We start from the raw sequence: 11,619 nt of genomic DNA, 5'->3' as shown, positions 1-11,619 counted from the left end.
TGCCAGATTACCAGCGTTTTGCAGGTCGGTGTTGCGCCCCCCCCCCCCCCCCAGGTCCCTAGTTAGCCCTGAGAGCCCTACAGAAACCGGTCCCTGCGGGCGACGGTTGGCTTGGTGCAAGCCTGTTTGTTAGCGCTAAGCGAACAATTAAGCTGCTTGTGCAGTGGCGACCTAGGAGTGGTGGTGGTGACCTCCTGAGTCGCTTAGGGGGCTCGTGAAGAACCAGGACCCGAGCGAGAGTCCTATGGAAACCTGATTCTTCGAGTCCCTGGCGATGGCGGTAACCTGTTCCACCGTACAATAACCACAGATGCTGAGGACTCATTTCGGCTCCCCAGGGCCAGAGGGAGAAAAAAGGGGGGCAAGGAAAAGGGATTATATTGGTCAGTGGTTGGGCCTCCCCCGGGGAAAGGGAGAAGCGCAAGGGGAGAGTGCCCTAGGGGAGGCGTACACGTGCAGGGGAGGGAGCGTGAGAGGCGGGCGGGCGGGAGGGGAGGAGTAGGGAGGCGAGAGCAGCTTGCGGGAGGCGCCACGGCTTCGCAGACGCAGGCGCCGGCCGCCAAGGAGCCAGAGAGAAAGTTCCCGGGGACAGTTCGCCCGACGGAGGGCCCAAGCTGAGGCTGCTGGGCCAGACTGTCTCGAGTCCCGCGCGTGCAGCGCGCAGTTCGCCTGCAAGCACTTGGCTGCCCGGGCTCTGCTTTTCGAGAAGCAGAGGAGCCTCGCGAGCAGGCGGGCAGCCGGGGCGGCCGCGACTAAACTTGGACGAGGAGGGACGAGGAGGATGCTGCAAGTGGGCGCGGCGGCGCGGGGGCGCTAGCCAAGCTCTGATTGCTCCCGGCGGGCTCCGAGCGCGCCGAGGCGCAGTAGGCAGGTAGTGGCTCCAAGCGCCCGGACTGCGCCAAACCTACCAGCCAAGGCCGCCAGCGCCACCGTGCAGGCTTCGTCTCCTCGCTACGGAGTCATGGTGCGCGCAGCGCGCACGCCCCGCGCGGAACTCTGAGCTCCGGCCGTGCAGTGAATCCCCTCCTCCGGTATCCCCATCAGAGCTTCCCCCCGCCTGTCTTGCTCGCGGACCATGAAGCTATCGCCTGGAACCCCTTGCTTCTGAGCTGTGTATCGTCCCGCTGCAGCCCTAGCGCTGCTGGACCACCGACCGAGCTCCAACCGACCCTTCAATCTCGGAATCTTCTCCCAGGGACGCCGGGCGCTTGGAGATGGCGCTCCGCGAATCCCTCCAGCCGCGCAAAGTTCGCAGGAGGCGAGAGATGCTGCCGCAGCAAGTTGGCTTCGTTTGCGCCGTGCTGGCCCTGGTGTGCTGTGCGTCTGGCCTCTTTGGAAGCTTGGGTAGGTGCTGGGATGATGTTCTCTACCCGGGTAGTCAGGGGCCCTGAGCTGGGAAGCCTCAGGACAGCTACAACTCCTTCCCTGTCAGATTGGTCCCCAGGGTTTCCACTCCCGGCCAGGGGGAGGGGGAGTAGTGCGCACACAGGAGGGTTGAGGCACGCGCTGGACTGTGGCGCCGGTTCTGCTAAGCTGCTCAAGGTCCCTGGGGTTCCGGACGCGGCTGTAGGTGTATTTTGCTGGGGCCAAAGCCTGCACCATCTCTCCCTGGAGTGTGCAGGCATTGGGCAACTCAGGGCGGCCCAGAGGTAGATTCTCTTGCTTTAGGGTGTGCGAAACCGAGCAGTCCACTTTTCTGTCTTGCACAGCTGCAAAAATTGTGTTCGGGCCCCTCAGAGACCCAGATTCTTAAGCTAGGTCTCAGCTCTCCCCTTGCTCATGCTCTGATTCAAACGGGTAGCCTGGGTTTCCTGAGGCGTCCTCCCCATCCCTAAAGGGAGAGAGGCAGTCTGTCCCCGGGAGATTGCTGCCATGTTCCAGCAACGCTTCTCCCAACTCTGTTTAATCCCCACGGAAAGGGAGGGCTGGCATGCGCAGCCCTGATCTACACTCCTCCAAGTAAAAGGCGACCTGGGAGTCTGTTAAGACATGCAAATTTCAGGCAGAGTGGGGAAAGAGAAGAAACTTATGAAATATTTATTTCGGAGGGATTTGGGCTCCTGGTTAGTCTTGAAGAGACTTTCAAAACTGCCTAGATATTTCAGAAATGGGTGCTGTGAACCTTTTGGGGTCTCCCCATGTAACATCAATGTTGCCAACTTAGCCATCAAGGCAAAGGCACAGGGGAGAGAGGGCACCTTTTTGAGTGATTAGAAAGCCCATTGACATAGCATCTCAAGACCACGTAGAGTGTGCAGTGATGAGAAAAGCAAGTGACACCTGTTTAAACTTTAAAAAGAAAAGGACAGCACTGTCTTTCAACACCCAAACTGTGATTTGGGGGTAGAGGGCTGAAGAAAGTTTATTTTAACACCCCAATATCCAATGTTTTGCAATTGGACAATTCAACACAAGAAATAACAAAATGTTTAGGTGTGGGCATTCTGGAGGAGCTATTGCTATCCAGCTGAGACAGTGGGCATCTGGACAAGTAAATGGATACTTAAGGAGCAGCCTGAAGCCATAGCTATTTTTATTTGCTAGATCAGGAGTTAGCTTTGGGTATTTAACTATCTCTGCTCAGAGGCCTCCATGCCCTCTGTGATAGGGCTCTGTGTGACCCCTTGGACCACAGCATGATGACCTAGGAGCTTGATACTATAGACTGTCTATAGACTGTCTCCACTTTGAACCTACTAAATCAGAGTTGTAGTTTGACCAGATCCCCATGTACACCTGGCTGCCTACCATCAGCTGGTTGAGCTCACAAATTTAAGCACCCAGTCGTAGGAACCACCTTGGGCAAATTTACTGGGCAGTTTTTAATGCTCCTAATGAAATCCTTTGTTGAGTGGGGGTGGGCGGAGGGAGCTGAGACCAGCTCAGTCTTGTCCAAGGTCAGATCACACAATGACCCACGGGAAACTAGAAACAATGGATTAGATTCAGGAAACAGAATACTGTGTGTGAGCAGGTGATAGCATTCTGCCAATCACTGTATCACTCCCTACAGGTGGCTCTAAATAGCCAAACCTGAGGCTGGAAAGATGGCTCAGCGGTTAAGAGCCTGCGCTGCCTGCTCTTTCTGAAGACCCAAGGCCGATTGCCAGCACCCCCAGTCAGGTGGCTCACAAACACCTATAATTCCAGCTCCTGGCAGATCCTAGCCTCTGTGGACACCTGAACTCATATGCACTTACCCCCATATAGACACATACATATAATTAAAAATAATGTGACTGTGGCTGGCCTACCTATATGGACGAGTACAAGGTCATTTTTGAGAACTCAAGGATCACATTGACCTGATGGTATCTGTGACCTTGGTTTTTTTCCAATCCAGGCCACAAAACAGCTTCTGCTAACAAACATGTTCTGCCAGACACGTGGAGAAATAGAAAGTTGATGGCACCGATCAATGGAACTCCACCGGCTAAGAACTGCACAGATCCTGGTAAGATGGAGCCTCCCCTTTCCTGCAGACATTTAACCCAGCCTGGATTTGATGCTTAGGAGGACAGATCCAGCTAATGCTGATAAAGACCAACTTAGGAACCTGAGTGAGAAAGGGTAGCTGTATGGTGTTGAAATGAAACCTATAGACATTCGCCAGTCACTCTGCTAAGCAACACGGGCTTTCTTTTTTATCCAGCGACTACGAAGGTCACACTCAAGAGTCTAAAAATGTTATCTTTTGTTCGAAAGGCAATGCATTTCCCATTCTCGTGATTCTTTGACTTTGCCCTGGTGTCTGTCATTCCCTCCTTTGCCCTTTGTGTGCATTTGATGACCCCCTTGGGACAATGAGTCCATAGTTTGTGGTGGATATCTTTGTGAGATGACCTACCAGGGTGGGAGCACTCCAGGATGCTGAAAGGGGGAGCTCCGGGTTGGTTATTAGGCCTTCCTCTCTAATGGAAGTACTCAGTTGGATTTTGCTTGTCCTGGGAAGCAGTTTTAATGTTCTTTTCAGGAGTATCTGGAGTAGTAGGCTCCCAGGGAGTGATACCTGATCAATTCTGCTTCAGGCAGGCTTCTCAGGAGTAGAGAGTATACTAGTTGGCAGCAAGCACGTGAAAGCTGTCCGGGCCTCTCAGAGGGCAGGTCTAGGGCATTTGCTCTGGATCCATCTCTTGGGCTCTTTGGAAGAGAATACAGTGGGGGTGAAGAATTCAAAAGTCCTGAGGGAAATGGAAGATTTTGTTGTAGATGACTTTTCTACTGAGTTGTTGGGCAAATCACATAATTTTCTGGGATTTCTAACCTATAAAGTAGTGCTTTATAGACTAGTGCTTGCCTACTCTGGGCTGTTGAGGAGAGGTTCTGCAGAGGGCTGTGTGTAGGAGATGACACCCCCATGCAAGGGAGTGGGCTTGGATGTGGAGCGCCAGGCTTCTGGTGCTGGCTTCAGTAAGGCGATGTCTTTTCTAGGTTAGGAAAGGTCTGTGGTAGAGATACAAGTTGCTCAAAGTCACACAACTCGTTGGCACTGAAGCTGCCTTTGGAGCCCTGGTCTGTGTGCCTACATTGTGTTTTGGGGTCCATGTGCTCATGAAGGTTTCTGTCATCTCCAAACTGTCTTGCTTAGAGAGAGTTCAGCACCATGAAGCTCTCTTTGGAGAATGGAGTAGTGAGGACTTTCAAAGCAGCATTGTAATTCCTACTGAGCCTGAGCATCTATTCATCCCACTCATCACAGCGATCCTATGGGCAGTGGTACTATGCTGCCAATATACATTCCCAACTCATCTTCTTAATTTGGGTACCGCCCTGGCTCCTGCCAAGAGGTTTACTCAATCATTAGCATGTGTAATGCCAGGGATGGGTAGTACTGGATCCCTTCTGTCATCCCAGGGACCTGACATTCTAGAAGTGCCCCCTTGAATTAGACACCCCCCCCACTTCTAATGCTAGAGCTTTTTCCTGCTCTATCACGGTCCCTGTATTTTCAGTCTGGTCAAAAAGCATTACATGGACACTCATGCAGTGTGTTCTATCTTGCAGGAAGGTACTGGCCTTCTCTTGTGGAGAGGGAAATGCCAGAAACCACCCATTTCTTTAGCAATAATTAACACTCAGATTACACTTTACCCTGACTATATCCATAGTGGGGCCTAGCACATAGGAAGGTTCCGGCCAATGAGAAGATGTGGTGGAAGCACATTTTGATGTGTGACATACCACAGTCTTCACGGTATTTTTGTTAAGATGGGGACATCAAGGCCAGTTTAGTGGCTTCTAAGACCTTATCTCTGGGTTACCTGACTTCTGGTGCTGTCTTAGTCACTTTTCTATTGCTCTGGCAAAATGCCATGACCAGGATAACTTATAAAAAAAATGTTTAATTGGGTGTAGAGTTTCAGAGAGTCCATGATGGTGGAGCAATAGAAACAGCTGAGAGCTCACTTCTTGATCCACAAGTCGGAGGCAGAGAGAAAGACACAAATACCTACGGGTAATTGCACAGAGCTTTTAAAATTTCAAGTCCAGCACATAACACACCTCCTCCAACAAAGCCCACCTTCTAATCCTTCTCAAATAGTTCTACCAATGTGAGGACCAGGTATTCAATGAACCATTCTCGTTCAAACCACCCAAAGTAAGTCTTCCCAGGCCAGGCAGGGACTTCCTTCTATGCCTCCTATCTTTCTAGTTTACATCTCAGCAATTATTTATTTATTATTTATGCCAGCTCCCATGTGGACACAGACTGTGGCGTCTAAGCAGGTTACAAGAGGCAATCTCTGCAGTGGACAAGATCTGGACCCAGAAAAGCCAGGTGATAATGAAGGATCAGAGACCCGTTGTCAGTCCTGCAGGAGACACTTCCTTTTTGATGCACACAGGAGGAAGAGCTGGCCTGCTGGGGTTCTGGATATAGAGGAGGTTGCCCTTTGTTTCAATGACAGAAACCTTCCCTATTGAGTTTAGCAAACAAGGGGAATGATTGACTTGGTAACTGGAAGTCAGAAGTCAGTGGTGTCTATAAATCAGCTCCCCCAGTCTCTGGACTCAATTGTGTTCTATCATGGGAAGATGGTCCTTGCAGGCTCTGAATGTTGCAAAGAGTATATCTGAATCCTGAGACATGCTCTGTTGGCTTGGCCTTATGATAGCCCTAAGTCAGCTATTTAGGTCAGATGGGATTGGGCTCTGGATTGTCTTAGGCCTCAGTCACAGGCTAAACATCTGGAGTGAGTGAGCAAAGCTACTTCTCCAAGAGCTACCTGAAAGTCGGTATTCACTTAGGGGTCAGTACAGCTGTGCTCCTGAGGGTTAGTGTGTCTGGGAACCTGAGAGGCTGGGTGCCTGGGCACTTGGAGGTTGATGTGGCTGAAGCAGCTATTGGTCAGCATGGCTGGACACGTGGGAGCAGGTAGATGCTCACCCAAGGCTTACATCTTGGGCTGTGGCTGTGATAAAGGTGGGCTGGGGCTCCAGGTTAGAAGGTCAGGAGTGTGACCGTGTCCATGCTTTTCAAGAGTGTGATGGGTGTTTCCAAGAGGAAGTTAAAGTTGGTGCTGCCAAGGCTGGGACCCAGAGGTTCATTGTAGGGACATCACTAGAAACCTGCTAGGAATACTATCTCACCTTCTCGCCCACTAGATCAGATACGCATCCTAACAAGGTCCCCAGTGAGTCATGTGTACACCAGATGCCAGTGAGCATGCACTAGACCACTGCTGGACACTTGCAGGTAGATGCTTGAACAGTCTTTGAATGCTAGACTGGAGGCATGGCTTAGTGGTGGAGCGTTTGCCTGTCCTGCGTAAGGCTCTGCCTTTGGTTGTCCCAGCGCTGAAAAATTGTGTGTGAATGTTTAATACAAAGTTATACTTGGTTTAACATAGTAAATTTCCTAAGCATTTGTTTATTTGTTTTTCACATAGGGAAATAAAAATAATTACTTCATTATGGCCAGTGTCATCTATAGGAAATTCATAATTTTCCCTCAGAAGTGTGAAGGTACAATCTGACCTCCAGGCCTTAGATATTTCTTTTTGCAGTCTATACCAGTGGTTCTCCATCTTCCTAATACTGTAACCCTTTAATACAGTTCCTCATGCTATGGTGAGCTCCCCAACCATAAAATTATTTTCGTTGCTACTTCATAACTGTAATTTTGCTCGTTATGAATCGTAATGTAAATATCTATGTTTTCCAGTGTTTTCCCCTGTGAAAGGGCTGTTTGACTCCCAAAGGGGTCCTGACCCATAGGTTGAGAATTGTTGGTCTATACACAGAGCAAGCACTACAGAAGGCAAGGTACTGGGTGTGTACAAACTCTATGCCATAGTAACGCATGACAGAGACCTTGAGTCTCTCAGTTATAACTTCTGGCTGCCCTAACAAAATACCCTAGGCTGGGTGGCTAGCCAGATGCTTTCTCCCAGTTCTGGAGGTTGGGAAACTGAAGATCAAGTTGCTGGTTCCCTGGTGTCTTGGGAGGGCTCTCTGTCTGCCTTAGTGAGAGTTGTCTTTTTGCTGCATGCTCCTATGGCAGTGAGAAAACATGATGAAGCTCGCTTATCTTCCCCCTCCTCCTTCTCTCTCCTCCCCCCCCCTTCCTCCTACTCCTCCTTCATATAAGGGCACTAATCCCATCATAGGAACCCCACCATCATGGCCTCATTTAACACTAACTTTCACTCCATATACCTTAAATCATCACCTCTAAATACCACCATATAGAAGACAAGGGCTTCAACACAAGGATTGGGGCCTTGAAACCCATTCAGTCTATAGAAGGAACCAATTAGTTCCCAGGCCTCTCTTGATGGTAGCACCTAGAGTGTTTAAGGATGGTTCTTCTCAACCCTGGCCTGCAGAAAAAGGCACTTCCTGCAGAATGTAGAAGCCAAGGCCCAGCCCTGAACTGGAAACCAGGACCAGTGGGCAGGTATAACTTTTAAGGCTTCTGGGCATGGTGGTCTCTATCTGGTGTAGGTTTCTGCTCATCACTACCACTGCTCATTGCTACTGTCCCAAAGGTTGGCCCTAGCTAGTCCTAAGTAGACCCTCACACATGCCCATCCTGTTCATCGTTACATTGCTCGCTGCTCTAGCGCACGCAGCACGAAAGCCTAGTTTGTTCTCCAAACCATAGCATGCATTTCAGCTTTCCCATCTGCAGCTTGGGATGCAGGGGTAATAATTATGTCTGCATTACAGGCTGGCTAGGATCATACACATTACCACTCATCGGCCCCTTAACATGGTGTTTGGCATGTAACACACCCTGTGTCCCATGTTATAGGACTGTTACATGCTTGGTTTTCCACCTGCTCACTCTGGTGTTGAGACGGAGCTGGGGTAGCACAAACACTGGGAAGCCATTTTGTTGATGGAGCCTGAGGAGAGTGACTTAACCACACACGACACCAAACATTGGCTCTTGTCTTGTGGAAACACACTTTTCTAAGTTTGCTGTATCTTATCTTTGAAAAATTTCAAATTCTGAGGACAATTTACTAGGACATTTTTTACATAGAAAAATGTTTACTTCTTGCTTGGGTTTCTTTTTTTTTTTCTTTTAAACTGGGCAGAACAAGGCTCTGCCTGTGCTTCTCCCCCCCCCCTCCACTTGACATTTGAGGTTGAGAGAGTGCCTCACTTTCAGCTGTGTTACCCTGTAGTTTGGGTTTCTAATATCATACATTTTTAAAAGAGAGGTGACAGAGGAGGTTGGTGTGTTCTCCCGCCCACTCCCCCTCCCCGCCATTGCTGCTGGGGGATTCGACCTTCCTGTAGAATTTGGTGGGTTGTGTTGGGGTTTCTTCTTTCGAACGTGCATTCTGAAATGCCTGCTGGCTGTGTGTCCTTGTGAGGAAGACTGGGAGGAGCAGTCTGATGACCTGCTTGAGAGAGACTAAAGATGATAGGCCTTCTAGCTTCTCAGGGGAGCAGAGGAGCTGATGCAGGTATTGGGTGGAGGGTGCTTAGAGATCCGCTTGCTTTTGTGACTCTGCCCTTGCTTTTCTTTCTATAGAGGATGGAAACGAGGGAGGGTGTGCATAAAAGTATGTGACGATGGGTAAGGAAGGGAGGGATGTAACAACTGGAGCTAGTACTAGCTGGCCCAGGAAGATGACGTCACTGGGCAGGTGCCCCGGCCACAGTCTCACACAATGCAGGAAGCAGAGGTGCCGAAAGCATGAGACATAAAGGGGAAGAGGAGGAGAACTAAACTGCAAAAAGCACATCAGGATTGGGCAGAGAGGTGCTGGGTACAGGCTACAAGGACAGTATCGTGACAGAGCCACCAACCTGATCACAAGTGGAGGCTAAGGAAGACAGTAATCAATCTTCAGTACGCCCAGTTTTTGCTGCTTGGTGGGGAGGGGGTGGCATGGGGTCAAGGGGTCCAGTGCTTTGGGAGGTAGAAGTCTGCTTCTAATGTCAGCAATGCCAAGACTCTGCCTACCAGACTTTGGGCTTTCTCTACCTCTCTCACCTGTGAACAAAATGAGGTGGTGCTGGATAGGTAAGAAAATTTCCGGGAACAAGAAAAGATTTGTGTATGCTCATCTTGGAGATGGTGGTTTGTGTGGTGAAAGCAGACACTGGGGTTTTAGTCCCAGCTTATGCCTTACCGGGCGATCTGACCTTGAACAAGTTATGCAATCTCTAAAGTTTCAAGTTTTCCCTTTTGTCGCAAGGATAATAGAAGTTCCTACCCACCTTACCAGGCTGCTAGGAGACTTAAGCCACTTGGCAGATGAAGTTCTTAAGTGGTACCTAGCACATGGCACTGATGCCTTGGCCACCATGTGTTGGGCATGTTCTAAGTATACCCTACATCTCTTCTTCTAAGAACTCTTTGCATAGGGGCTATTGATGCTCCCATTATGCAGATGAGAAGACAAAGGCCACCCACAGAACAAAAAGCAGAGAGTGGGATGGGGAGAGAGAGAGGAGAATATATTCAATAATTATATTTCTAAAGAAGTTTTAGGTTTATAGAAAAAATTAAATAAACAAAAAATGTAGATGCACTTCCCTGGTTCTGGCCCTATAGCAGTTTACACTAGCTATTTACACTTAGCCTTAGGGTGTTACATTTGCACAAATGAATTCACATTTACACATTGTTATTAACCAAAGCCTGCAACTGACTTCAGCAGTCACTCTGTCCTCCCTCTGTGGCTTCTGAACGATGCGTGTCCACTGTTACCGACTCACAACAAATGATTTGACTGCTTAAAAGTCCCTTGTGGAACCAGCTTATAAAGTGTGGGCTGGGAATGTAGCTAAGTTGGTAGAGTGTTGTCCTAGCATGCGTGAGGCTCTGGGTTCCATCCCTGGCACTGCCCAAGACTGAGTAGGGTGGTACATGCCTGTAATCTTAGCCTTCAGAAGATGGAGGCAGGAGGAACATAGTTCAAGATCGTGCTTGGCTCTGTAGCCAGTTCAAAGCTAGCCTGGGTTGTGTGTAAGGGGAGGGTGTTGAACTGTGAGCCTATTTCCTGATCCATAGTTATTGTAAATGGGGTAGAAAAAAACAAATTAGGGAAGTGAGCCCCTCCCTCCTGGATGCCCTTCTGAGGAATGAGGTGTACCCATCCTGGTCAGCAGCAAACATTTTGTATCTTGGTATGTTTCTAGTTTCTAATACTAATTTGTTTGCAATCAAAAACCAGTATCCCCCTTTATCCAAACTATTGGGGCCATCTGCTAGCAAAGCCTCCTCCCTGCTGGGCCATCTGCTGCCCTCTGACTTGCAGATTCTCCGTTCCTGACCGATATTCTTGCCACTCTCAGGCCTCCCGCAATCCAGAGCGCGCCTCCGTGGCTTCCTGTTGAACTCTGAGGAGTGTTCCTACGGGGGTTAAAAATGGAAATGATTAAGCATGTGCTGCCTCTGGCAGAAGCAATCTAGCCATGCAATTCCACCCTGGAGTAGCACACTTAAGACATGATCTTAGTGTGTAGTGTGGTCCATTATTGAGGAGGTATTGGAACGTGGCATTTCACGGAAAAGGAAGACAAATAACCATGCTGGATTCTTTCAGTGTTTCTCTTGGGAAAGCTGTGAATATCCTCCTTGGGAAAGGAAGGGGAGTCCACTGGTGGCTGAGAGTGAAGGAACGGGAGCTCTGCCCAGGGCAGATGGGGCTATGTCCTATTGGGTTGTGGTCTCTTAGCTTCCTTTGATGCTTCAATTAAAAGCACAGCCCCAGCCCTGTACTCAGAGCAACTGCAACATAGCACTCAGTTCTTAGGTATCTGCCTGCTTGGCTCTGGATGAAGCTCTGAGCCAAAAGGGACCTAATCCTTGCTGCAGAGGGGTGCAGACTTGAACGGAGCCTGACCTCAGAGGCTCAGGGTAGTAGGGAAGGACAGTTAAGCAGATGGCGCTGTTGGCGGTGTTTGAAAGTCACTGCAGCTTCTCTGTACCTGGAGGAATGCTTACTGACAACAGCCGCATCTCACTCAGTGGCTGTCCGAGGGGACAGAGAAAACAAACAGCAGCCGGGAGTGGTGGCACACTAGTGAGTAATTAGGCTTCAGGGAGTTAGCAAGCAGTCAGTGCTTAGCTAAGGTGAGAGCTACAGCAGATGACTTCGATTGTAATATTCTGTAGCCAAAGTGGGAGGGGCCGTGTCAGTTTATGCCATG

The 11,619-nt window shown here is 49.5% G+C and overlaps 1 protein-coding gene across 2 annotated transcripts in view; it reads left to right on the top strand.

Annotated features, from left to right (window-relative positions):
* Positions 1-545: 545 nt before the first annotated feature.
* The window catches only part of Slc24a4 (solute carrier family 24 member 4), a 140,830-nt gene continuing 129,756 nt past the window's right edge, over positions 546-11,619 (top strand). Inside the window, exons 1-2 of one of the 2 annotated variants that reach the window (XM_048449480.3) lie at positions 546-1,344; positions 3,344-3,454. In XM_048449480.3, coding sequence (XP_048305437.1) covers positions 1,215-1,344; positions 3,344-3,454 — 241 coding nt within the window. In that variant the 5' untranslated portion in view covers positions 546-1,214. The remainder of the gene's footprint in view (positions 1,345-3,343; positions 3,455-11,619) is intronic. The other variant, XM_048449481.3, reaches the window with a different exon arrangement.

The sequence above is a fragment of the Myodes glareolus genome, chromosome 11 (genome assembly GCF_982192425.1).
Source record: "Myodes glareolus chromosome 11, mMyoGla1.1, whole genome shotgun sequence".
Lineage (NCBI taxonomy): Eukaryota > Metazoa > Chordata > Mammalia > Rodentia > Cricetidae > Myodes > Myodes glareolus.
The sequence above is the reverse complement of the archived record's forward strand: the minus strand, read 5'-3'. Positions and strand labels throughout refer to the sequence as shown.